The 27,638-nt window shown below is 43.0% G+C and overlaps 1 protein-coding gene and 1 long non-coding RNA gene across 3 annotated transcripts in view; both read right to left on the reverse strand.

Moving 5' to 3' along the window:
* LOC136363946 (uncharacterized) overlaps positions 1-27,638 on the reverse strand; it is a 151,515-nt gene that overhangs the window by 82,730 nt on the left and 41,147 nt on the right. The window lies entirely within an intron of this gene.
* Positions 9,648-26,455, reverse strand: MKI67 (marker of proliferation Ki-67). 2 transcript variants are annotated; one of them, XM_066323416.1, is made up of 16 exons: positions 26,346-26,455; positions 25,184-25,297; positions 24,305-24,386; positions 24,107-24,222; positions 23,679-23,748; positions 23,043-23,103; positions 20,914-22,368; positions 20,370-20,608; positions 19,421-19,823; positions 17,566-17,684; positions 16,994-17,165; positions 16,772-16,906; positions 15,208-16,415; positions 14,302-14,374; positions 10,984-13,980; positions 9,648-10,211 (listed from the first exon to the last, which is right to left on the reverse strand). In XM_066323416.1, the coding sequence occupies exons 2-16, from the start codon at positions 25,273-25,275 to the stop codon at positions 10,078-10,080; spliced, it is 7,356 nt and encodes a 2,451-aa protein (XP_066179513.1). In that variant the 5' UTR covers positions 25,276-25,297; positions 26,346-26,455; the 3' UTR covers positions 9,648-10,077. The 2 variants fall into 2 exon arrangements, with proteins under 2 accessions (XP_066179513.1, XP_066179512.1); XM_066323415.1 differs by having other exon boundaries at positions 23,043-23,121.

Genomic DNA, 27,638 nt, shown 5'->3' on the forward strand with positions numbered 1-27,638 from the left:
CTTAAACTGCAGTCAGTGTTTTATTACCCAAGTTTATGAGAGTTGCATAAATAAAATAACAAATCTCTCTGCCCTTTTTAAGTTCTTCTGTTTTGTCCTTTAGATGATTAACACAGAACATGCAGACTGAAATTTGAAGTTTTAAATGGAGATTATTCATAATTTGGGTTTGGGTGGGCTTTTGATGAAGTTTGCTCGGCTTTTCTCATACATGGGCTGTAAATTGATATTAAGATGGGCAAGGCTTAAGAAAGAGAAGAGATTTAGATGGGATCAGGGAGAAATAATTCACTGTGAGGGTGAGGAGGAGCTGGGCTGGAATTCCCAGAGCAGCTGTGGCTGCCCCTGGATCCCTGGCAGTGCCCAAGGCCAGGCTGGACACTGGGGCTGGAGCAGCCTGGGACAGTGGGAGGTGTCCCTGCCATGGCAGGGGTGGCACTGGGTGGGATTTAAGGTCCCTTCCAATTCAAACTTGGGATTCTATGAAGAAATTCTTCCTGTCCTTGGACTGGAAGCTGTCCAGCTTTTCCTGCAAACACTTTCCCTGGCATTGGGGCACGTCAGGAAGTGTCCAGCCCATGGGGCACCAATTTTGTGGATTTCCTCCCACAGAAATTTCCTTGCCGAATCTGAATGAAAAATTATTTTTAAAAAAACAGCACCTTGGTGCCATCAGCTGCAACACCTGGAGCATCCAGAGCAGGACTCAAACCTCCTCTTTAGGTGACTAACAAAGGGCTGCTCTCAGCACATCCAGGTTCTTCCGCAGGACAACACATCCCATGGATTGTACCAAGGACCACGTGTGGCGGTTTGAGCCAGGGATCCACCAAAGCTGCTCCATCATTTCCCTCCCTGAACTGGACAGGAGGGACAGAGAGAAGGGACAGACAGAGCTGGGGGCCACGGTCAGCTGGGCAGAGAGGTGTGGTCAAGCTGGTCAGTTCTTCACCCTTTGTTCCTTCTCCTCAGGGACTGGAGTCCTTCCAAGTCAGCTCTCCATGAACCTCCCCAAAGTGAGTCCTGTCATTTATTCCTGCAGATAGATTACATAATTTTATTTTAGAGGACTCTCCTTGCCTCTTTTTTAAGGAATTTTAATGATCGTTCGTAATTAGTGGAGCACCTTTCTGATCATCTCTGCCCTGCCTCTTGAAACAACCAAAGGACACTTTGGTATTCTTGAAAATAAATTAATTATTGATTCATTCGATTAATATAAACAACAATCAGTTGTTAATTTTGAATTTTTTATTTTCATTCCTCCACAGCTGGACACTGTTTGTCATCACTCTGGAGTGAAAGTAAATAATAAAAGAGTTCTCATGGAGTGAACCATTCGAAGAAATGACAGAAAAATAATAATAATAAAAAAACTTAAGAAATATCCACCTTTGTTATTATGAAGACAAAGGTCCTTCTCTTTCAAGGCCTTTCTTTAAAAATGGAGGAAAAACTTGGAAGGACTGGCCAATATCTGCTTCGATATTAAATAGAATTAATAGATCAGAATTGTATGAAATATTGTTTGCTGCTTAGAGCAGAAATACTTTGGGAGATCACACCTTCAAATAATTAAAGATGCAACAGGAAAGACTAAGGATTTTTAAGTAGTTCTATCCAGTTGTAATAATAAATGAGCAAAAGTTTGGATAAGAGGAGAAATGAAGTCTTTGCTAATTGTTATTACAGTTGTTTTCTGTGACTGAAGTCACGTCAGAATTCCAATAAATTTGATTATTTCAGATGGATGAATCACTGCCCAGAGAGCCCGCACGTAAATACTGCACTACTGGTTGCCCACTGTATCCCTTAATGAATGAAATCTCATTATTTCCCAAAATAATTTCTAGTAAAGGCTACTCAGCCAGCACAATATCCATTTATTTCGCATAGAATCGTTAAGGTTGGAAAAGACCTTAAAAGATCAACCATCAACACCTTGAAACAGTTCCTGAAAAAAAAAAAAAAAAAAAAAAAAAAGACTGATTTACACTGAAAAAGACTTTTCTGTCATCATTCCCTAAGGCAAACTTGTTTCCTCTCCGTTCCCTGCTTCTCACAGCGGAGTTGGTACTTGGAAAACACAAAAAAGGACTTCGAAAAAAGGGTTTTACTTTTCAGAGAAAGTTCTTAACTTGTACTCAAATGACTTTTCTTTATTCCTACCTCTCGTCTCCCTCATTATCCCGCTGCTCTGTGTTTATGGACAGGTATGAGGGCGAGGAAAAAGCGATAAAAACTTGACAATTGTGAGGTTTTTGGGGCTGGAATGTGGCAGGGACACAGGGATGGGAGGCACAGGAGGGCTGGACACAGGGAAGGTAAACAAAGCAACCTCGGGCATTGCTTTTCACCCAGCAGCAGCATTTAACCCCGGGCTTGAAAAGGAGGATGCTCACAAATACAGTGAAGTCATGTATTCAATTTTGCTCAACTACTGGTGTGAAATTTTAATCAAAAAACTAGAGAGCTCATTCAAAAAAGAAATTAGCGAAGGAAAAAAAAAAAAAAACCTAAAAAAAAAAAACTTTGGTCGTCTCTCATCAGTGAAAACTGATTTAGTTATGCAAATTACTGCTATGAATATTAAACCACTGATGAAAGGTTTTTAATGAAGGGATCTTTTGTTTTGGAAATGCAAGGGTATATGCTTTAATTTCTTGCTAATTTACTGTTCTTTGATAATGTTCGCATTTTCCCCAAAGTGACTCCACTGATGGGTTTAATACTGTGAATAGAACTACAGGCCAACAATACTGGTTTTGACAAGCCTTCCCCTGTGTAACTATAGATCATGATTTGCAGCCCCTTATGCACAATTCTATTAGGGTGAATTTTGTCTACAGGGCTTTCCATGAAATGAATTCTCATTTTAATGTTAGCCTCCTGCAGTTTTTAATTTTTAATCTGTAATATGAAATTGCAAATTTTACAAACATCATTTGAAAAAGCCACTAGGACAGAACCGAATGCCAAAGTTTACATATTGCCTAATTAGACTGTTATGAGAAGCAGCTTATCAATGTCAAGCCAAAGATCATCAAAAAATCCAATTACTAATTTGAAAAACACATATATTTATAGGTTCATTTTGTTTAATTTGCATCCGATTAGCTTAATAATTGTTTAAAAATTGTATTAAGGTTAATAATTTGGCTTCAGTTAGCAGCACACCTGGGCTGCCCAAGTGGGTACCCCACCAAAAAATAAAGCTCCGTGGTGATCTTTTCCAGCAGAAAGCACAGAGAGCTCATTACTCAAATGACAAGGCAATTTTAAATATGAAAAGTTATTAAATCCACCAACAGGCTGCTCTTTTTTTCAGCTGTTACTGGTCAGGACCGCCCAGGGCAGGCTCTCCCAAAGCTTCCAGGATTCACCTCATTTTACAGTGCTGGATGTTGAGCCCTGTCTCACCAGCCAAAGTCTGCTCCGAGATCCTACCAGGTAATTTGGACTTTTAAAAGTTGGAATTAAAGGGGAGCAATGGTGGGCAAAGCAAAGGGGTTGTTTCTCTTTAGGGTCAGTTTTAGTGCAAGCCCAGCGTGGACATTTCTAATCACAGCAAGGGACAGATCTGTGAAATTGGTTTTGTGGGTGGACTCAAAGGTCTTTTCCAACCTGAACGATCCTAGAATTCCATGAATTCCACCAAATAGGTGCCACATCCAACATCACTTAAGAATTTGAATTAATCGCTTAAGGTTCTCCATCACTCAAGGTTCCTCGCTCCCGTTCCTCCCTGACGTTGTGTTGGTGAGGGCAGTGGTGTCCTGAGGAACCACAGGAGCTTTCCCACAGGGAACTGCTGTGTCCATGGACAGAACTGATCCTGTGGACCAGCACAGCCATGGACAGCGGCTGGGAAAGCCGTGGCCAAGCTGGGAAGGGTGGAGTGGGATGGTGCTGTCCGTGTCGCTGCTCGCTCCGAAGCCACCTCGGCCTTGGAACTCCTCATCCAAATCCTCATCCTGGGATTCCTTCATTAAAACAGGAGTGGGGCTGAGCTGGGCCAGCCTTTGCCTCAGGATCAAGGCTTTCCCTTTAGTTAATGGGAAGCAGGAGGCTCCTCCAGAGGGGGAGTGGGAGCACCAAGCCGAGCTGGAGCGCCCTGGAGGAACGGCCGCGTCTCCGCTGACTCGGCAGGAGCCTGGGAGGAACTCTCCAGATGATCAAATTAGTGCCTCTGCTCCCTAATTGGCACGAGGTGCACCAACTAATGAACAACGTGCAGGCTGGAGGAGCAGGAAAATGAGCTGGTGCTAATTGGTGGGCTTGACTTGGCTGGGATTAATCACACTCTTTAACGGGAGGGCTACAAAGCGATGCCCACACCCCAAAAGGCACTGCAGCGCTGATTTGCATACGTGTAATGAGCTGGATTTTGGTAAATTGACAGCATTCGGCTTCGAAATAGAAAAGCTGGTGGGTTTTCATCTGCTCCAGCCCCTAAAAGTCTCAGCTTTAGTTTTAAACTTAGTTTCAGGCTTTGACTGAAGAGATGCTCTCAGCGGGTTCAATTAAAATGGATTTGGCCCTTCACTTGCCTCATGGATGATTTCTGATCTGCCTGACCCTCCTAGAGGGGTTTCTCATTTCCCATTATTTAAAAATAGGTCATTGAGAGTTTTATGAACACATGCAAAATATCAATTACAAAGTTCACCAGCACAGTTTTGGTCAGCTGGTGGGATAACTTCCCTCCAAGAAAAACGTGGATTTATGGCAGTGAGTTCTTGGGAGATTCACAGGATAAAAGCTCGTAGGTGGTTGAGAAGAGCCTGGTCTAATTTAATTTACTGCTCTAATGAGCTGATTTTTAGAAAAATCTGTTTGACCTTCTTGAGGGCAGTGAAAGCTGCATCTTTCCCTGGTATTCACAAACAATTGAAAATAGGTCCAGAGCTGAAAAACTGAAAGCATCAGTCAGAAGGAGATGCAGCTCCCTCTGGAAGGAGCCGAGGAGAAAATCAAGAATTCATTCCTGTGCCACACAGTAGCCTCCAAGATTTCCTTATATTCTTCCAGCAAGCAGCCCAAAAAACTCTCTAAATTGCACAAAATCCCAATTTTCATTCCACCATGCCAGCACTTTTATCTTGTCCTAGAAAATGTGATCCTCTCACTGAAGGAAATGATATTAAAGAAGTTAAAAAGCTAAATATTAAATTTAAAAACTATACAATGATTTCATAACATAATTTATAGTAATATTTGTAATAAAAAGCTAAATATTAACATTAAAATAATTTTTGAAATAAAATTCTACTTAGAAATAAATTCAGAAATTAACTTCTGCTTTTCAGATGGCTGCAAAGCTGTGCAGTCCTTTGATCTCCTACCACAGATAGCAAAAAAATGGTATTTTTGTGGAAACCACAAGATTTTTGCTCAATGAAAGAGTTGCAATTTATTGCTAAGAAGTTTCTCCTCTGGTGGAACATGAAAAAAACCTCCAATCCAACAAATTATTGCATCTGTCCAGATTTAAACTTAAATCAAACTGGATTAAACTCCTATTTCAAAGTGCTGAAATTCACCAAGTCCAGATCTCTTCTGGAGATGGGAAATTTGTGTTGAAGGATTTGTATCAGCAGATTTTAAACTGCTGCTCTGAAGTCAAAATAGGGATTTTTAATTGCTAAATGAACACTGAGGAGTGAAACTTCTCTCACACAGGTTTTGATTTAAATATCCATCCAATTTTAGGATAGAAATCAAGCCACGAGGAACTTTCTGGCAAGATTTTTGTATCTTAATATAACAAGTTTTAAAATGTAATCACTTTATTCAGTTAATTTTAATAGCAGCACTAATAGCAGTGTTAAAAACACTGATTTGTTGCCAGTGTTTCTTGCCTAATCCACACAGACACAGGAATATTCTCCTCAAAGGTTCAATATTTCCATTTGATTTCCTATTGATTTCAATATTTCCTTTGATTTCTTCTGTCTTTGGCTAAAAATATTTCCTGGGCAAGGTGATCCGGAATGATGCTGCTCAAAACCAGCAGTGAGTGGGTATTGAAGCTCTTCTTTCTTGGTTTTATGGTATCCCACCCTTAATTTCAAATTCTGTCTCTTTCTAAAACTGATTTTTCAGTGAAATACAGTAGAAAATTATACTTTTTCTGCCATCTGTCCTGTAGAAGTTGTGGTTATCAAACATCACTTTGGGATTACAAGGGTGTGTTTTAGACATGCACAATCCTGCATGATACTGGAATTTAAAAACCTCTTCTGGAGAAAAAAAAAAAAATCTGAGAATTTAAAATAAAAAAGGGGAATTTATAATCCTGAAGATCAGAACAGGATTGGGTTTTTAGCTTTCCAATACACTGATTTTCCCCAATTTTTAGTGCTAATGTCCGTTGCTTTTCAGAGGCTGACAAGTCCTGAGCTGCCTGCCACTCACAGAACCATAAAATCTTCAATATCTGCCCTGAGCACCATCAGAAGTTCCCAGATGACCCTACACCCCTGATATTTAAATTCCAGGTGGGTTTCCATTACCTTGTTTAGTACTAGAGAAGGAAAATTTACTTCATGAGATGTTCCTCAAGTTTTGTTTATCCATAAATTCCAGCTTCTGGTTGCAAACCTGAGGAATATTCACTAATTAAGACTTTTGGAGTGGCAGGGAACTTCACATGGAATTTTTTAAAAAGATTGGGAGATCGCACCTGGCTCCAGGATTTTTTTTTTTTTTTTTTTTTTTTTTTTTTTGGTGAGCTCCTCTGAGTACCAGCCATAAATTACCTTCTAAAGGAACAGGGAAGGAAGCTGGAGTGGGAATCTATGGAGACAACGTCCTCAAAGATCATCCATTACCTGCTATCTGTTCATCTCTGAGAATTGCCTCCATCAGAGCCCAGCCTTTGGGAAATTACAGGATTTGCCCAAATTCTGGGGCTGTTTACAGCTCGGCTCCAAGGTGAGCAACTGCACTCCCAAAACAGCATCACACCTCTGGGTCAAGGCAGGGGAGGAATGCCATGGAAAGAGACAAATTAAAAGCTGCAGAATTCAAACCAAGGCAAGTTTTCTTCCCGTATTTCAGGTAATTAAGCAGCTTGTCTTGCTGTCAAGGAGCTCTTTCAAGGCAAGAACTCGCCGAAGTCTGGAAGGAAATTGGATATGAAAGAGACTGTCAGGAAGAGGCAGAGCTGTGGCACTGAGGCAACGCAGGGCTGAAATATTAAAATCCAGTTCTGTTGTCAGGAAGTTTTGAAACTCTCTGTGACAATCAAGTCTATTTTTCAACCTTATTTATGTAGTGGAAGCAGAAAGTCCATCTATTTTTAATAAGAGTGGAGATAAAATTTAGAGGATAGCTGGAGGTTCCCACAGGGAACACTGGGAGCGGTGACAATTGACAGCACAGCGGTGACAATGCCATCAAAAGGATGTTCAAACCAACACCACCTCTGGAAAAATAATGCTCCTGCTTCAATAATAAATCCTCTGCAGGGATTTCAAAGGCATAAGGATGTGGCACTCGGGGACATGGGACAGTTGGAAGATCTGGGGTTGGACTTGATGGCTTTGGAGGGCTTTTCCAACCTAAATGAGGCTGTGAGATTAAATATCATCAACAGGCAGCTGTCTGTATTTAAACAATATTTTAAATATTTATTCTTCTTTACTACTCCCTCAAAATCACTGGAGAAATTATCTTTAAATAAATTTGAAGATATAAACCCAAGTATCTACATCTATACCCAGCAACTTGCAAATGCAAGCAACAATCATGGATAACTAAGAGAACAGCTCTGCTTCCTGATCTTTTTATTTATGTCCCATTCCTTGCCTTCTTTCCTTGAGCAAATCATCAGATTAAAAATCAAAAAGATTGTCAATGCAGGAAGTTTGCAATGAAATCTTCCTACCATTTCCTTTAAAAAAAAAAATAAAAATCTGCTGCCACACAACCAACAATGAAGATGTAACACTACAGAAATTACAGAGAAAATAATTTGGAAATTTTCCAAGAGGAAAAAGAAGATTTGTTTCTTTGGCTGACCCCTCAAGTCAAAGATTTGTCTCAGAACAATCTACACCTTGAGGTAGATTTGCAGTTTCAAATTTTCTGAATGGAAACGGAGCTGCCCATAAAAAACATCTTTATCAAATTGGAATCCACAGGAATTCACGTTCAAGATCAGTTCTACAAAGGAGCACAAAAGAAAATCTCCTCTGTAAGTTCTGGGTAGTGATCAAAGCCATGGTCTGGGTGGCTGTAGTGTCCCCACAACCAAATCCAGGTTTATGTACAATAAACTGCATCAGCCACATTCCTTAAACTCCTGCTGCTTTCCCTGGCTGGCTGTAGAACATTCCCAGAAATGACACAACAGCATCACTTTTCTGAGAGACTTCCACAAATGAAGCTTTACTTTGGGAATTCCCATCCCACCTTGTCCATCTCGTCATAAAATAGATCTGGACTTGCACAGATCTTCACAGGACGTGTTCCTGGCATTACAAAACCTGGGATCTAACTTTAGGGATCTCTCCAATTCCTACAAAAGCAATGGGACACATTCTTTAGGGAGGGATCTGTCCACCTGAGAGAGGACTGTGACCAGGATTCCTTCTCAGTCTCGAGACCAACTCCAGTGAGGCACCTGGGAAAGTGGGAATGAGAGGAGGAGACAATTCCTGATGGTTTTGGCTGGATGAGAATTGAGACATTTAATCTGAGCTTCTGTTAGATTTGGACTAGGACCAAACCCAGAAATGACAGGTCAGAATGACTAGAGAAAAAGAAAACCCAAACAACTTCTTAGAGCCAGAAAAATATTCCTGTGGATCCCTCTATCTATCAACCATGGCATTTGGCCTCACTTTCACAGAGAAGAGAATTCTGATTTTAGGGGAGATGGTAAAATCTTGCTTTCCTCTGAGATTCCCAGGCTGAAGTTTTAGGAATGTCATGATTGGGAAACAGAGTTATAACACTCACAAAAAATCCAATCCAAAACACCCCCCACTGTAAGAAATTCCACATCTCACATTAACCATGTGAATTTCAAGGGAAATTACCAGATTCTGCACCTGGGATGGAACAATCCTGGATGCAGAGACAGATTGGAATTTTTTACACTTAAATTAAGTAGATTAAAATAAAAAAGTGCATTATAATTCAGTAAAAACCCTCTGTGGATATGGGTACAGCACATTCCACATGATAAAAAACAAGCAAAAAATCCAACCTAAATAAATAAAAAAATATAATATTTGATCACATCTGAGGTTTGGAGACTTTTCCAAACTTGAACAGTTCCAATTACAACTGCGCTGCTGCAGAAACATCCCTGACCCCTCACACACCCACCACATAAAAGATTTTAAGTCAGGTCTAAAAACTGCACAAAAGTTTGATGCCCAGGCTGAATTTTCTCTGTTTCTGCATTTAAGCCCCCAGCCTTGAAGACAAATTATCTGTAAAAGCTCCTAAAAATTCTGTCTCCAAACCACATCACACAGGATGAACCTTAGAAATGAACTTGTGAGACAGCAGCAATTTCATTCTTAGAATCAAAAAAACACACAAGTCCCAAATTGTTTACAAGTTTAATGACTTCAAAATCTGCACTTTTCAATACAAGCTTATTTTTTAAAAAAAAAAGCTTATAAAAATTTAGCATAATCTTTCTACTAATACAGCTATAATTTTTTTAAAGAAAGAATATTTACAGAACTCCCAACAAAATATAAAACTTAAGCATAGGGAAAGTTTAGGGAAAGTTCAGCAGAAAGTAGCTTCAGCTGCCAGTATTATTGCTTCCTGATTGCTGTATTGATCAACAGGAAAAGGGGGAGAAAAAACTGGTATAACAAAATGTATTTTTTGTTTGCAGCTTTGCACAAGCACCCCATGGTTTAGGAACCACCACACATTGGCAAAGCTACTAAAGAAATATCTACCTTCTATCTGTAAACACATTAAGAAAGAGATTTTATAATGCAACCATAGACTTATCAAAAATCGAGTGCAAATCAATTCACATTAAGAACACCTGTAACTGGAATTACTGAATTGATTTTAAAACTGGCCCTGGGACTCTTAAGGTTATTTCCTTGTTCTTGTGGTGGATCTTGTCCTCCTCTCCATCCCTCCAGTGGTCTGAGCTGCCCTTGCATCCTCTTCTCCAAGTTTAGTTCTGTTTCTTCTTCCTCTTTGTAGAGACCCATTTTCGTCATTCCCTATTTGCACATGGAAGAAAAAGTCAATTTGTATAATCAATCCATCATTTCTCACAAAATTCCATCTTCACCTACATTGTTTTGAAAGAAAATGTCCCCACTGACAACATTCCAAAGATTACATCTCTGAATTCAACAAACCAGATACCAACCCCACACTTCTTGAACATCCAATATCCTTTAAGTAGGATCCCTGAGGATTTACAGCTATTCCTGAAAGTAGGTTAACATTAATGAGAGCACCAAAACCAATTAGCTGCCATTTTAGCTAAAATTCCTTCCATTGATATGTAAAACTAAAACAGAACCAACACCAAAGTCCTGCAAAAATCAAAACAAGGGGAAGTTTTATGGCAGGAAATTCCTGGCCTTGGAGCTCTAAAGAGGGGCTGTCATTTCTGCTTCAAGGCATTCATTTGATAACATTTTCTAACTGGGAGCTTTTAAGTCAAGCTGCAAATTCCAGGGAGTATTTTCGGTGGCAGCAGGAGCAGGGCAGTGACTGTCCCCCTGTGCAGGGAGGCACCTCCAGTGCCGTGCCCAGTTTGGATCCCTCAGTCCAGGAGAGACATGGAGAGAGGCTGGAGCCTCACCAGGGAAGGGGCTGGAGCTCCAGGAGCAGCTCAAGGAGCTGAGCTCTTGGATCTTTTCCAACCCAAATGATCCCATCACCCTGTGACCTCCATCAGCAGCTCGCAGAGCTCTGCACACGATTGCTGAATCTACACATATCAGCCAACCTTAGAGGAGAGAAAGGCAATCCTTGCCTCACCTGATTTGAGCTTTTTGGGTGCCACATCCTCTGCTGGCAGCTGGCATTTCCTTCTGCGAGAGCTGGGGGCTGCCTGAGGAGCAGAGTCACTCTCCTGGTCTTTTCCAGACTGATTCCCTTCGGAACCAAGGGATGCTCCACTCAAATCCTGAGTTTCCAGAGTGTTGCCATTTTCTGGCAAGTCATTGCTTTTACGGGGAGAAGCAGAAGTAGCTGCCTCTAATAGGAATTCCACCTTCCTCCTATTACTCCTCAACTGTCTTGTTCTTCCCTGGCATGGATTATTTTCTGGAGATGCATCTTCACTCTCTTTAAGAATTCTTTTCTGACCTCTGCCTCTGGGCAGGTTGAGTTTTCTCCTGAGAGAAGTGGAAATCGTTTCCTCAGAAGTGGAAGAAGCTGTTTTCTTCCTGCCCACTCTCGATGGATTTTCTTTTGCAGGTGGAGCTACTTCCAAAAGTTTACTTTGTTCTTCAGGAATTCTGTCTTTACCATCTTCTGGCAAAGCTTGAAGCGAGGTGGGACTAAGAGCCAGTGAAGTGGTTGCTTGCCTCGAGCTCCCTTTCACAAGATCTGTATTTTCTTGGGAAGAATTGTCCAAACTTTGTTTAGTTTCCCTATTGTAATTGTTTCTACCCCTTTGTTTTGACAGGACCTGGTTTTCCTGAATAGAACTTTTGGATTCTATCAACAGGGCAATTTCCTTTCTCCTACCTCTTCTCAGCTGATTTTCTTTTCCAGATGCATCACAGGTTTCTAAGGGAACATTCTGCTCTTCTTTGGGAGCTTCTTCTCCATCACCTGCTGGCACCCCACGTTTTCCCCGCAGAGAGATGGAATTGGTTGTGTGTGATGCCAGAGCAGTTTCTTTCCTTCTGCCTCTTCCTGGTGGCTTCTCCTTTGTACAGGACACTGCTTCCAAAGACACACTTTGTTCTTCAGGAGTACCCTCATCTTTAGTTTCTGACAAGGCACATTTTCTCTGGGGAGGAGATGAACTTGTTGCCTCTGCTGCCGGATCTGCCTTTCTCCTTCTGTCCCTTGCTGATGTCACTTTTGCCTGTGAAGTTTTATTACCCAGAGCTGGATTTTCATCTTGTCTCTCTGCCATCTTTTCAGCACCACCCTCCAGCACCCCACGCCTCGTTCTGACAGAAGGAGATCTGCTCTGTGCTGCTGCGGCCGCCTCGCGTCTCCGCCCTCGCCTCGGTGCATTGTCCCCTGCTGAAGAGGGAGCAGCTTCCAGAGCTGATCCTTGCTCTTGTACAACAGCCTCGTCTTCCCTGTGATCTGCATTTAATGTTTGATTTTCCACAAAGGCAGGACTAGTTTTTCGTGGCATAGAATCAAGTTGCTTTCTCCTGTCCCTCCTTCCCCGGGAAGGAGGATTTTCGGAATTCTCATGTTGATTATCTTTGTCAGTCATCCCTTCATCACCCTCAGGTAAACTTTTTTCTTGAATTGCTTTGGAAATGCCTTCTTCAAGCTGAAAATTAACTTTTTTACCTCTTCCTCTTCTACACATCACTGCGTTTCTTTCTTCTGGATTCCCCTGCAGGATTTCAGTTTGCTTTGCTTTAAGTATTCCCTGTGCATTTCTCGTCCTCTGACTGCCCTGAGCAGGACTGGCACTGTCTGCAGCAGGGACCGATGTGGCACCTGGGCTGGGCTGCTCCTCCCTGGCTTGGGCTGCACTGGCACAAACAGAGCCCAGGGAATCCTGAAGAGAGGATTCATCCACTTCTGTTTCTGACTTAAATTTGGGAGTAATTTGTTTCAGGCTGTTCACATTTTCAGTAAATTCATCAGCTTTTTGCTCCAAAGAGGCTTTTTTACCTCTCCTGTTTCTAGTCCTGTTTGTTTCCATGTTCTGAGCACTGACTGGCATTTTGTTTCTCTCTGCAGAAGGTGACTCTGCCTTTAATCTTTGAGCTGCCTCTGTTGTTTTTTCCTGAGCATTTTCTGTTTCACATCCCTGAGATCCTTTCATCTCGTTTTTCACGTGGGATTGTGTTTCAGCATCAGTTTCAGTAGATGTTTCCTCAGTTTTCTGAATGTTTTGTGTATTTTCAAGTGTGACCCCACGAGTGTTCGCTTTCATTTCAGCTGAGTGCTTTCTGTTTCTAGTACTTCTAGAAGACTTAACTCTTCTCTCTGTTGTCTTCAGTTCAAGTTTAGTGCCATTTTCAGATCCTTGTGCTGTGACAGCCTCAGGAACTTTGTCACAGGGCTGTTCCTGTCTTTGGGTAACCTCTGGGGACAGATCTTTACGAAGCTTTCTGGTTGCTCCACGAAGCTCTAAAGGAGAAGCTGCTTTACCTTCGTCATTCCTTGCTCGTCTCCTTTTTGGTGGAATCACTGGTTCTGTGCTCTCCACTCCTCTGCGCCTCCTCCTCGGTGAGAGGTGCACTTCTTCACTGTCCTCTATCCCACTGTCATTAGCTTTGCTATCAGGGTTATTTAAACTTGTTTGCAGCTGACAAATTTCATTCTGAGTGTTTCCAGCTCCTGTCTTTGTGCCTGGATCACCTTCAGGTTCACTGATGCCACAGCCCTGCAAACTCTGTTTGGCATTTGCAGGTGCTTTTTGTAGAACTGAAGAATCTTCAGCACAAGACTCAAGATTTTCATTTGGATGTTCTAACTCCTTCAGCTCTTTCCTTTTACCTCTTCTTGGTCTCTGAGCAGCTCCAGCTGGTTCCACAGATGAAACAAAGTCAAGCCCTTCCTGATCAGGGGGCTTTGGAACAACTTCTTGTACACAACGCTTTGTCCTCCTTCCTCTTCCTTTGTTTTCAGGTGTGACCACTCCCTTCTCCTCCTGGGTATCAGGACTCTGCAATTCCTTTAAAGTGACACCAATTTCACTTGGATTTGCTGCAGGAGGAGGTACAGCCCTCCTCGGTTTGCCCCTTCTGGGCCTCTGGGTATGCTGCTCTTCACCAGTTGAGTCCTTCTGTTGAGAACTTTCACCTTGGGAAACTTTTCCTTTCTTTTCTACAACAGGGTAAAGAGCACAAACAAAAATGAGACATTCCTGTGCCTGATCAAAGCATCTGTACGTTTCCATTTTCCTCACAGAGGCATCTTGCTCAACCAAACAATACAATAAATAGATATTTAACCAATTCCTAGATTAAAGGTCAGGCTTCTGACTGAAGTTGTTTAATTCATTTGGACAGGTGAAAGAGAAAAAATGATCTTAGCTCAGGAAATAGCTGGGCTCAGTGACAGAGGTTTAAACCAGATTTGAACTTCATGATAACATTTATGATTTTGTATATTCATTATTCCTCTAAGCAAAATATTTATGCTTACCATGTTTCTGACTGGAATTGGAACCAGGAGGTGCAATTTCTTCCTGAGAATCCACAACATTTACTGATCTGACCTAAGGGAATAAAAAATAACCAATAAACGCACGTCTGACAGCACAAGAACTTACGGATCCAACAAAAACCAGATGAACGTACAGCAAAATTTATAAAAATTCCTGTCAAATCCTTTTCTTTACAAATTAAATCAATTAGTCTTGTGAATACATCCATTTATCTGATACAAGCCCACAAACATTTGATCCTTGCCACCTAAAGTGAAAGACAACATTGTGGAGAGGCTGAGAAGTTCCTAAATGAGCACTCAAAGGGAATTTGGAGTGTTAAAGAGAAATTGAGTGCTCTGTAGTGTTTTATTGTGGTTCTTAGCACTAAGCCCAGGGATACTAAGCATTTTACCAACAGAATATGAGAATTTAAATCATTTTTTCAGAAAATTATACTGGCAGTGATCCCAGCACATCTCCACTGAAGATCAAGATACATCTCAGAATAAAAACCAGCACCAGAACCAAACAGGATGGGCACAGACATCACCAAGCCTGACCCACTGACTGGAGAACTTCACCTTTCCTACCTGTAACGGTCAGTGTGGAATGGTGAATGAGATGCTGAGAAGGTCTCTTTTAATTAATATTAAATTAATTAACACTAAATTAATATTAAGCTTATCACTTTCGTATTAAGCCTGTTTCAAACGATGCTTTTATTTACAATCTTAAAACACTTGTTTGTGACAGGTCCCTTCAAATAAATACATTATAACACACACAAATGTAGCTGGCCCTAAAAAATATTGCAAGATACAAGGTGTCATACTTGGAAGTCTAAATTCATTTCAACCACAGGCTTCAAAGTCTAAAAACATCACTTCCAAAAGGTATTTTACCTTCCTTTCCTCTGGGGTACCAAACATTTCAGTCACTCCAGCATAGTCCACTTCAGCATCAGAAGATTTCTGCCTGGGTTCTGCCATGAGCCTTTGCAGTCCCACAAAATCCTCCACTGGCTGATGTTTCTTTTTAGGAGACTTCATTAATCTGCTAATTCCAAACATGTTTTCTACGGGCTCAACCCTTTCCTTTGGTGTCTGGAAAATGCGGCTGATCCCAATCATGTCTTCCACAGGTTGGGATTTCAGCTTTGGGCTTTTCTTGGTTGAAGTCACACCTGGCACAGCTTTGTCTGTTTCCTTGCTCTCTACTGGAGTCTCCAGCAACTTTTTCAAGGCAATTTCATCTATGACTGGTTCCAGCTCTTGCTGTGGGGTCCTCAGGAGCTGCTTAACACCAGACAGGTCCTCCAGAGGTTCTGCCTTCCGTCGTGGGGTCCTCATGAGCTGCTTGACGCCTGACAAAGCCTCTACAGGCTCCAATTTCTGCTTTGGGGTCTTCAGGAGCTGCTTGACACCAGACAAAGCCTCTACAGGCTCCAATTTCTGATTTGGGGTCTTCATGAGCTGCTTGATGCCTGACAAAGCCTCTACAGGCTCCAATTTCTGCTTTGGGGTCCTCATGAGCTGCTTGACGCCTGACAAAGCCTCTACAGGCTCCAATTTCTGCTTTGGGGTCCTCATGAGTTGCTTGACGCCTGACAAAGCCTCTACAGGCTCCAATTTCTGATTTGGGGTCTTCAGGAGCTGCTTGATGCCTGACAAAACCTCTACAGGCTCCAGTTTCTGCTTTGGGGTCTTCAAGAGCCTCTTGATACCTGACAAAACCTCTACAGGCTCCAATTTCTGCTTTGGGGTCTTCAAGAGCCTCTTGATACCTGACAAAACCTCTCCTGCTTCTGACCTTTGCTCAGGGGTCCTTAAAATCTTCCTTTTGCCTGACATGACCACAACTGGCTTCAACTTCTGCTTTGGAGTCCTCCTTTTACTTCCTGATTTCACCAGAGATGCTGGGCTTTTTGGAATTACTGCCAAACTATCCACACTATGTTTCTGCACAGTTTTTCCTTCTTCAGGAGTTTTTGTGGCTATTTCATCAAACATAGATGGAGATGACTCCTCTCTCAGAAAGTTGAATATGCCTGGACTCTCTCGCTTCTGCTCTGAAGCATCTGAATTGTTCAGTGGTGACACCATCATCTCTCCTGAAACAAACAGTAGATTTATGCCATTTGGAAAATAAATTAAGCAGAAAATCCAAACATTTTAATTGCTGTATGATTAAAAAAAAAAAAAAAATCAAATTCCAAACACGTACATTGGACATTCAATGCCTGAAACAACTCACCAGCAGCTTGAAGTTCCATACCAAACAGAATGAACAATAAAATATCCCACTCAGAAATTAACTGGGACTACATTTTCTTTTAATACCTGATAAATCTCAATGGTTCCTTTCACGAGTTGCTGGATGCTTCACCTCAGTTAAGTTTGCCTAGGCTGAAACTGCTGCTAACCCATAATATAGTTCAATATTCTTTTTTTAAAACACCAAACCTACCAGATTCTTCAGGAGTGTGCAAATCAGAAATGTCCCCTGCAGCCCACGGTGGTGTAAAATCAACATTCTGAGCAGCAGCCAAAGGAAAGGTTCCTCCTCCCTGATTTTCTGGAGTTTGGAACATTTCAGGCATTCCTAGAAATTATATTTTGAGGAATGAGATGATGTTTTGACAGAAGAACTGCACAGCAGGCAGGTAAGTAACAGACTTTAAAATCTGACCTGTGAAGCTTTCATCCATATCCATGTTCAGCTTCATCTTGGGATTTTTTACCACTTTAGGGACGTGTCCAGCTGACCTGACTGTGGTGGAATAAGCTCTACCCACAACTATGGTAGCAGGTGACTCTGCATGACCTGTGCTGAAGTGATCTTTTATTTTCTTCTCTGGAGTCTGTAGAGGGAAAACAAAAAAAAACAAAAAAAGTTATTAAACAAAGAGGTGGCCTAGCTCCTTCTATAATTTGTCATGGTTAACTGGGAGGTTCCAGAAGACTGGAGGATGTCCAGTGCCAATGAGAGCTGCAAGGCCCAGCCAGCCTGACTTTAGGAAAGGCAGGTCCTGCCTGATTTTTATGATCAGAGGTTGGATTCCAAGATCTTGGAAGTCTTTTCCAACCTTAACAATTTTCTGGTTCTTTTTTTACCAACCTCCATTTCCCACAGACTGTGAGAGACATCAACTCCCGTTTTACATCACACCAAGAGCTCAGCTTCTCAATCAAAATCCCTCCAAGCTGTTTGGTGGTAATGCAAGAAAACAAAACAAAGAAACACAAAAAAGAAAAGGATACCTTTGGTGGGCGGTTTCTTCTTTTTTTCAGGGCTCCTCCTTTACGGACACATCTTTTAGCAACCTTTGACTGTGGTCTTGCAACTCCCAATTTTACCACTTCTGCCCAAGATTTTGCAACTAGAAGAAAATGAGAAAGAACCACTTTAACCCTCAGCTGTGTAAATGGAAGTTCACAATTATTTCCTTATGATTCCAATTCATTTTCTGCAGTCTGGCAGAGGAAAATGGTTGCTGCTATCTGATAACACCTGAAGTATTCTCTGAAATATTCTCAATTCGAAAATCCAATTTCAGCTGAAGTTTAAGAAGAGTCCAAATACTCAGTGTGACTTTCCACACCAAAACAATGAGCTTCACACAGTGTCAAACACTGCTCAGATCCTACAACTGCCCACTGACCCAATTCCTTCCTCTCTTTTTTGGAAGGAACTCAAGTTTTCCCAACAGAAAGTCGCCATGAGCCTCTCAGCCTTGTTTATTATAGATGAGCTTTACTCTGGTGAGATTTAACAAAAGAAGAGAAATTGTTCCTAAGACAAGTTTCTTTCACCACCATCCTGAGGAATTTCAGTTATTTATCCTGAATTTAAATCTACGCAGACTTCTCATAATGTTTCTTGTATCACCTTCTCCTTGCGACACATTCCCAAAATTCCCAAAGCAAGGTTACCTTCATCACAGCATCATTCTGTGCACAGCAGTGGGAGCAGGGAATTACAGCTGTGGAATAAATGAAGCTGGAAGTTGTAGGACACCTGCCTTGCTTACTTCAGGAAAAAAAAAGCTATCAGAACACAAGGATCACATAAAAGAAATTTTTTTTTAATAGAGATCAAAAGGAGAATGCTGTTCCTAAAGAAAAGGATGTTGTTATTCTCTTGTCAGAATTGCTATGTCAATCTGTAAATAAAAAGAACTTTGAAAAGTTGACATTGCCAGGGTGTGCAGAATGCAGAGAAAAATGCCAAGCATCCAGGAAATTGTCTGACAAAGCACAGGAAACAGTTTTATTTTGGATCTGAAATTGTTAAGAGCTGTGCTGTCCATTTCATATTACAGGAGGAATTGATGCAGTGATATTAAAGAGCACATTCGAAAGAGGTGGTGAGAAACGGAATGCCACTGGTATTTGTCAAGAGCTCTGCTGCCATTAAAATGGACAGAATAATGAAGTAATAAAAATTCCTGGGTGAATGGGGAATCTGACTTTGTCAAACTGATTTAACTGATGAAAACAGGTGACAAATACACCCTACTCCGAAGTTTATTCAACAGCCAAAACTTGAAGAACCAGAACTCTCCTATTCCAGTTTCCAATGCTGTCAAAACTATTTCAAATCACTGCTCAACCCGGGGAATTTTGAAGACTGAAAAGTAACACCCAGTTATTATCCTGTTTTTTATCAGTTATGTACCACTTGGAGTGGTTAAATACAGCCCAGTTCCTAGACAAAGTTTGTGAGCTTGTAAAAAAAAAAAAAAGATACAAAATAACCAAAGTGAAGCTGCATTGCTATAAAATGTTAATTTTTTTGAAATAAAACTCATGTGAACAACATGGCTTAGCTTACTTGAACTTGACATATTTTAAAGATCAGGATTCTAATTGTGCAAAGAAAATGTTAATTTTACCATTTTTTAACATTAATATTTGTCTTTAAATGAGTTTATAGATGCTTTAATAAATTTGCTTTATGAATGAGAAAATGCAACAACTTTGCACTTCCAAGAAGCCCAGCAGATTTCAGAAGATTCACCAATAATTTGGTGGCCTCTGCATGACAAAACAGACCTTTTCCAGTTTGCTTTAAAGCATGAAAAAGGAGTATTAAAAATTAACTGTTGAAACCAACCTAATAAATTGGCACTGGAGGCACCACTTCTCCTCTTGGCAGTGATAACAGCCACAGCCCCACCTCTGCTCCTCCTGGCAGAGCCCTTCACACCCAGCTGGGCACCTCGGGCTGACTTGGCAGGTGTCACTGTCACCAAGGCTTTGCCATCGTGGGCAGCAGGAGAAGATTGTGGTGTTTTCCCTTGGGCATCACTTCTCCCCTCCGGATCCAGGTCTTCTGTGCCAGCATCCTTCTCCTCTGCAATTGGGAATGGTGTGGGGGGCCGGGAGATGGAGAAACGCCCTTTCCTCAAAGGGGCTGGAGAGGCTGCAGGGATTTGGGGTGCTGCCTTCCCTGAGAGAAGGGATGAGGCACCTGGGGACTGCTGGGCTGGTGAGTTTTTGGGTGACCTTTTCTCTTCCTAGTTAAAAAAAAAAAAAAAAAAATACAGATTAGTGAATGGAGGATATTTCTTTCTTTTTAATGATCTGTCTAGGCAAACCCTGCCTGAGAGTTGGATTTTACTTTTTTCAGGAATGATACAGGAAATGATTCCTGAACTGTTGATCAAGTCTGGGCTAAGTCTGGCAGGAGGCTTTACCTTACTTTTGATCCTCACACTTGCCCATGCTTACCCTTCAGCCATCCCCAGCCGCCAATTAAATCATTTTATGTCAATTTTACTTTCAGATTGGTTGATTTTCAGCCTGATTTTCCTTATGTGTTTTACCCACAGCAGAGTGACCTTGCCAATGAACTTGGTTGTACTTTCACTTTGTATTTCACCTGCTTTTGCTGATGATTCTTTGAGCATCCCAAAACATTCATGACTGACACCAACATGCATCACACAAGGCTTACTACTAATTTTGAATTAATAAATAATAGAATAAATACATATAGAATAGAATTTAGAAAGTCTGACCACAGTAATGGACTCAGTAACTCGATTACTCTTAATACTTACCTGATCCATCAAGTGCTTCAAGCCCTGAGCCTTTTTGAGCACAGCCCGAGGAGAGTTTCCATTGGGTAAACTCCTCCTGGCAGGGAGAGCTCCTCTTTTCAGGGGAGAGTTGGGAGGCAAACTTTTATCAAAGAGTTCTGGACTCAGATGACCACCAAAAGACACTCTCTTTCTTTTGCCCAAAGTCTGAGGGAGCGTTTCACCACTTTTCCTCTTCTGAGAGATTCTTTTGGTCTTGCCTGAAAGGAACAATTGAAACTATTTTTAGACATCCAAGAATCCAAGGCAGCATTTTAACGTTACCTTGTGCATTTCAAAGTTGGAAACAAATGCAAAGCAATTTACCTTAAAGGGAAATAAATTAAATCCAAGATATTTTATACACATTGTGTATTGTTAAGATCAAATGTAACTCCATAATTAATATTTTACAATTAGTGTCAATAACTGGATTCACATTTTATCCAAATAGGATAATTCTCAGAAAAAGTGCTACAGAAATTCTCTAATACAAAAAACAAGGCAGGAGATCCAATGTATTTACCTGAGTCTTCCCCATGCAAAAGGCCAAAAGTTTTGGTTTCTGAGCCAGGCTCAGTGTCTCTCAGCTCAGCAGCACTTCCAGATCTTCTCCTGGTTGATGGTTTACAAGGCCTCGTAGCACTGGCATCTTCCAAAAGCTGGTTTTGGTGACAGCTGTCCATGGCCAGCTCTGCTGGAGTTCCACTGGCTTCTCTGCCTGAGTTGTGCTGTTCCTGAGCAGTGTCTGTCTCCAGTGCTGTTTCAGCCAGCACTTCAGAGGTCCGTGGCCTTCTCCTCCTCTTTCCAGGCGTCTGACCAGCAGGAGATGCCAAGATCCCTTCTGAAGCCAGTGTCTCTGAATGAGCACTTTTGTCCAAGGATTCTTTACTTTCCCTGCTGTTTCTTCTGGGACTCTTGGAATTAGGGAGAGAGGCAGGGGTTTCACAGTGTCCCACTTTTGAGTTATCCAGGTTTGTCTCATCCCTGATTTCTTTTAGCACGTCTTGCGCAGAAAGTTTTCCTGGTGTTTGTTGTTTGCTGTTTCGCCTTTGCTTTAAGCACTTGTCACCTGGCAAAGGCAGTTGTGTGTTATCAGTCCTGCACACAGGATCTTCCCCTGGAGCTCCAGCTGGGATCTCTGGAAGTGACTTCAGTTTCAGTGACCCACGCCGTGGGGTCCTTGGAGCACCAGCATTCCCAGGATTCACTCCAGGGCTTTCCTTGGGAGGTGACACGAAGAGGGAGCGAGGGCTCTTCCTCCTGGGTGTTGGTGTGCTCAGCACACCTTTACCTCCCCCAGCAGCACGGGAGGTGGGGGTTGTGGGGCTGCTCATCGTCCCTTCAGCTGGACAGCCCAACCTTTCTATGGAGCACTGATGCAGCAAAAACAGGGAATCCCCGTGGTTCTGCTTGCTGGGTTTGGGTGTAACTGCAGTGCCTTTGGATCTGCCTGGTGTCCTTAATTCCTTCAGATCCTGCAATGGACCCTGACCTGCATCTCCTGACACCTCCTTTGAAATGGGAGTTTTTGGACTCCTGGCAAAACTCCTCCTGGGCGTTCTTCCTCCAGCTGCTGACAGCTGGTTAAACCCTGGGCTGTTTCCTTCTCTTACAATTATACATTCCTCAATATTTTCCTTCCTGCCTGTTTCCCTTCCTTCAGCTGGGCTGCCCAGGTCAAAAGGACAACTCGGGGATGGAATGGGAGCACTTGGCTCTGGCTGAACATTCCCAGGGTCTCCATTTGCAGCTTGCTGAGAGGCAGATTCCCTGTGCAGAAGCTTTTTCATTTTCACCTCAGTTTTTGCATCTTCATAGAGTTGACTAAAAGGAGACAAATTATTTTGCTTTTTAAGAAGATGATGTATTCTCTGTGAAGATTTGGGTGTTTGGAGTTTGACGGGGAAAGCATCAGGAAGATTTTTCTCTGGAGTTTGTTTATTTTTATTGGCATTTTTTCCTTCACACTCAGCATTATCTACAGAGAAAGCAAAGCAAAACAAAAATACAGATGCAGAGTTACTTCAAAACTGCAGAACTACAAATATAAGATCCATAAATACAGATTAAAAATCCTTTATTTTCCCTCCCAAAGATTTTCCTGGTCAACCAGGATCTACTGAAATGGAACACCTGGAAGCAGCTGGGGCTTTTTGCATGGGGACAAAAACCTGTAGGAAATGACAATAAAGAGCCTTCTCTGAAAATCAGGATTATTTAAGACAAGAAGGATGGGAAGGTGAAGTCCTGGCATTTAATCATTCTTTGGGTTATAACTCCCCAGAATTAGCAGCTTTAGATTTTTGTGGTTCTACAAGAAACAGTTCCTGTAAACAATTATTTCAATATATACCTCCAAAATCATACTTGTTTCAATTCCTTATAAGGAAAAAAAGCATGAAATAATGCAATATTTGCTTTAAAAAGGTGCAGCTGTAGGTCAGCAGAGCAGTTCAAGTTAAACTTTAGTATCAAAGGTGAATTCACAGCATTTAAACATGATGGGATAATCACTGACACAGCCAGCTGTATTCAGATTGCAAAGTCTTAAAATGCTTTTTCCCCCCTCTTTTAAGCTTTAATTCTACTGCTAGTAATAAATGCAGTTGAGGGGACAAAAGCAAACAAAGCCCTCATGAAACAGGTACCAACCTGAAGCATCAAGACTTTTAGCTCCTGAAGGGTTTTTGTGTAATAATTCCACTTCTGCCACCTGCTGAACATGAAGAACCTGTAAATTTGTACAGTAAATTTACAGCAGAGCAACAAATATTTTATACTTCAGCTCTTCATTCTACACTGACAAAACCCTATTTATCAGAGAATATGCGTTGTCCCTACACAAGTTTAAGGTATTCAAATTAAATCCTTGAACTTTTCAATATTTAACATTGGCCAATACATTTGAGGCCTTAGAGAGGAGAAGTTTATCTTGTTCTATCACTTAAATTCTGAGCTGTCAAAGCAGCTGTAAAATAAGAATAAAAACACTTGAACCTCCCCTTCTTACCAAATGCAGTGGAAGATTTACAATTCCATCTGTTTTAGCAACATCATGAATTATTAATTATCTATTACCAAAATCTGACACATTTTTGACTAAAATAGACTGAAAGTTAGTAAGTTTTTAAAAGTATTTATTTGAAAGAGTGAATTTGTATTTTCAGACAGAAAAGCAGTTTAGGGCTGAAAAGTTACAGTTTAATAAGAAAACAGAACAAGGAAATAGAAAAACATATCACTACTACCATTTATTTGTAAAGAAAAATCTCAAAGTCACAAAATTACCTGCAGAGTTTCATCTTTTGGAGATCTGGAACGCCTCTTCTTCGGAGTTGATTGCAGAGGATATTCAAACCTGAAAGAAATTTTTTAAAATACCATTTTTGTCATATAATTGATGACTAAATTCCTATTATTAAGAGGAATGACTCAGGGATAGTTGTCCCCTCCCAACAATGCACACATCTCCATCTGAAAGGCTTTAACAACTTAAAACCACTTTAAATTTCCCCCTAAAGCTGACAACTCTTGAAACACAATCAGAACGATCTCTCTAAACAAACAGATCGTTATTGATTTAGCTTAACGTAGTCTAAGTGCTAAAAAGAGAACTTTAAGCAAGATGAAGTCCTGTAAGACTTTGGAGAGGAATATGAACTAAACTTCATTAATTTGAGAATCAAGCAATTAGAGAGTGTGGCCCTGGCACCCACCTGAAAGAACGATCAATGATGGTTAACACATCCCCGTGCTTCAGGAGAACGGGCTGCTCAAAGCCAGCCCCGTTCAGCTGCGTGGGGTTCACTGCGCTTAAATTGGTCAGGACTGCCTGGAAATCAAACACACGGGTGAGTGAGCTGCTGAGACGGCACGAGGCAATGCACGTGTCCAGTCAAACATCAGCCTCTCACCTCCTTGTTCTCGTTGATGTCGATTTTGCAGTGCTCGGTGGACACCCAGGGCAGCCGCATGCGGATGTCGCACCCCGTTCTCCTGCGGGGAGAACACAGGGTCAGTGTCACACCAAACACGGGGAAATCTGCTGGACAGTCAGGGCATTCCCCAGAATTTTAGTTAGTCATGCTATGGGCAGTGTGATGTCTCCAACTGGAAGAAAATTTAACGATCTAAGTCTTTTTAAACTGGCAACAAATAGCAGCTCACGCTTCTCCAGCATCAGAGAACGGAGATCAGAAAAACAGTGAAATACCCAAACTGTGAAAAAAGCATATCACAACAAGCTGGGACATGGCTACAGCACAGCTGCTGCTAAGGGATTACTTGCTTCCAGAGTTTCCTGAGACTTGTGGAATTTTTCAGACAAAATCAGCTGTTAAGTCATTCTCAGGCTTACATTTCTGATCTGAGACTGCAAACAGGCAACTGGACCCTTGGTTTCAACTGCAGAACCACTTTTACCTTTTTAAAAGTTATTAGTGAGTTAAAACATGTTTATAACGGTTCAGACTTTTCCTTTCTGTCCTTTTCTCGAGCTAATCTCTAATGCTTTTGATTTGCTAATGGTCTTATCACTTTTAATCTCTTTTCCTGATTTCCTATGGTCAGAAAATTAAAATCGATCAATAGAAGCAGTTCTGGCAAGGAAATGACAAAAAGCAGTAATAAAATAAAATTCAACTTTTCTACTCTTGCATTAAGCTTAGTCCAATACCACCTTCCCTCCTCTGTACACCATTCCTAAATAAACATCTGTTTTTGTAAAGAAGCATGAAGAGACATGATCTGCAGGAACACACTTGTTATTTCAAGGTACGCAAACAAATTCTCACCTTCCAAATAAACAAGAAGTTGAGGTGAGTGGATAAACCATCCCATCAATCCCATTCCTTCTAATGACAACGATTTTCCCGTAGCGAGGCATCTTCAAATGTAAAGAACCTTACCTGTAAAAAACACCCAGATCACTCATCCTAATGAATTACATGCTTATAAGAGTAAATTGATGTAAATTTTTATGTTTTGATCCAGAGATGAGATGTTTTCTAACGGACAGCAGAGGAATCTCAGCGCTGTGTATAAGTGTTTCCCCGTGTAGAAAGCTAGGAATATATTTATTTATTGTCAGACTTATTCTGGCATTCAGGAGATCTTTGCTACCCATCAGAACCTTGGAAAAAGTTCAGGAGCAACAAAGATCTTGTTCCATAAACAACTTCAAAACCCGCTCCTCTTCACCTAGATCTTTATCTTTCAATCTCTTACCCAACTGGAAATTCTCAGATTTGAATTTAAAATAGAGACCAACTAACTGGCTGTAGCTCTCTGCTCCTGGAAAAGGAGGGAGAGTGGCATCAGCTCCCCGGAGCAGCGGCAGAACAGCTGGAAGGGGCTGGAAACGCGGCAGCTCCTGGAACTCAATCGGGATCTGGCATAAAAACCCCAAACGCCCAGCGCAAGCAGCTGCGCGTTTACACCTCTTCATACAAAGTATTATTTAATGCATAAATACCATTACCACAGGAAGTCCTAAAAGAAGCACTTTTATCAACACTCGGTTTGAAAGCAGCAAGGTAAAACGAGGGAATTAAATGCAGTTAAGAGAGACTGTTATGGAATTTCTTTGGTGGGTTTCATGCCATAAAACACTTGTTGACAAGACACTGAGGGGAACCCGGCGGCTCCTTCGGCTTTTAGGGAACGCAAACATTCTGTGTCCTGCACAGAGAGCACCCTGTCCGCGGCAGTCACCAGCTCCTATAAGCCAAAAACGTCACAGGAGCTGCAGAAACTGAAACTTTTAAGTCCAGGCTTCAGGCGGTCACAAGACAAGTAAACACCGGGGGAGAAGGAGGCAACAGCAGCCATAGCAGGGGCCTAGAGCCACAATGAGAGGGTAGGTGGCGACGGAAGGGGGACGTCAGGCGGTCCAACTCCTCGCGACAGCCGTCACCCCCAAGGCGCGTCCCCCCGGTCCGACTCCCCCGGCCGTACCTGTGTCTGCGGAGCGCTGGCGGCCGCTGAGGGGCCCGGTGTGGCGGGGTCCGGTGTGGCGGCGTCCGACGCGCGCCCCCCGCGCTCCCGGCACGGCGCGACGCCGACTGAGCCCTTCCCGCGCGCGCGCGCCGCCCCCGAGACCTCGCGCGGCGCTCGCCCTTCCGCCCTGTGTATCCCTCCGCCAGGCGTCAAAATGAACCCCTCGAGAGCCGCGCAGACGGACAGACCCGGAGCCGCCGCCACCGCCCGCGCCTGCCGGCAGCAGCCATACCTGAGAGACGGCACCGAGCCCGCTCGGCAGCGACAAGCGGCACCGGGCAGAGGGACTCTTTTAGCTTTGCTCCGTGCCGTATCGGCGGAAGGAGAAACGAACGCATCGAGATGACCGTTGAACATTCGAAAAGGAGCGCGGTGGCCTCTGATTGGCGGAAGGGGCGGCGCGCGACGCGCAGCTGAGCCAATGGGGAGCGGCGAGGGGGCGGTTTGAGTTCAAATGGAGGCGCCGCCCCTCGGGGCCGCTCGCGCCTCAGGCGCTGCCGGGGGAGCGCAGCGCGAGCCGCGGCCCCTCACGGCGGGACGGCGCCGACCGGCATCGGGCAGCGAACCTCTGCCTGTGCCTCTGTGCCTGTGCCCCTGTGCCCCTGCCTGTGCCTCTGTGCCTGTGCCTCTGTGCCTGTGCCTCTGCCTCTGCCTCTGTGCCCGTGCCTCTGTGCCCCTGCCTCTGCCTGTGCCTCTGCCTGTGCCTGTGCCTCTGCCTGTGCCTCTGCCTCTGTGCCTGTGCCTGTGCCTCTGTGCCCCTGTGCCTGTGCCTCTGTGCCCCTGTGCCTCTGCCTGTGCCTCTGTGCCTCTGTGCCCCTGTGCCTGTGCCGGTGCCTGTGCCGGTGCCTGTGCCGGTGCCTGTGCCGGTGCCTGTGCCGGTGCCTCTGTGCCTGTGCCTGTGCCCCTGTGCCTGTGCCCCTGTGCCTGTGCCCCTGTGCCTGTGCCCCTGTGCCTGTGCCCCTGTGCCTGTGCCTCTGTGCCTGTGCCTCTGCCTCTGCCTCAGCCTGTGCCCCAGCCTGAGCCTGGGCCCGGATCTGTACCTGGGCCCGGTCCTGAACCTGGGCCCGGATCTGTACCTGTGCCCCTCCTGAACCTGGACCCAGATCTCTACCTGTGCCCGGTCCTGAACCTGTGCCTGTACCTGTGCCCCAGCCTGAGCCTGAGCCTGGACCCGGACCCGGATCTGTACCTGTGCCCGATCCTGAACCTGTGCTTGTGCCTGTGCCCCAGGCTGAACCTGTGCTTGTGCCT

Source organism: Sylvia atricapilla, chromosome 8, assembly GCF_009819655.1.
Source record: "Sylvia atricapilla isolate bSylAtr1 chromosome 8, bSylAtr1.pri, whole genome shotgun sequence".
NCBI lineage: Eukaryota > Metazoa > Chordata > Aves > Passeriformes > Sylviidae > Sylvia > Sylvia atricapilla.

Bases quoted from the DNA above. Each gene is read 5' to 3' on its own strand.
- MKI67 (XM_066323415.1), bottom strand. From the start codon at position 25,275: ATGCCTCGCTACGGGAAAATCGTTGTCATTAGAAGGAATGGGATTGAT. The intron at 17,685-19,420 runs GTTGGTTTCAAC...ATTTTCTTCTAG, and splicing joins CTCCAGTGCCAATTTATTAG to TTGCAAAATCTTGGGCAGAA. The intron at 14,375-15,207 runs GTAAAATACCTT...TTATTCCCTTAG, and splicing joins GTACCCCAGAGGAAAGGAAG to GTCAGATCAGTAAATGTTGT.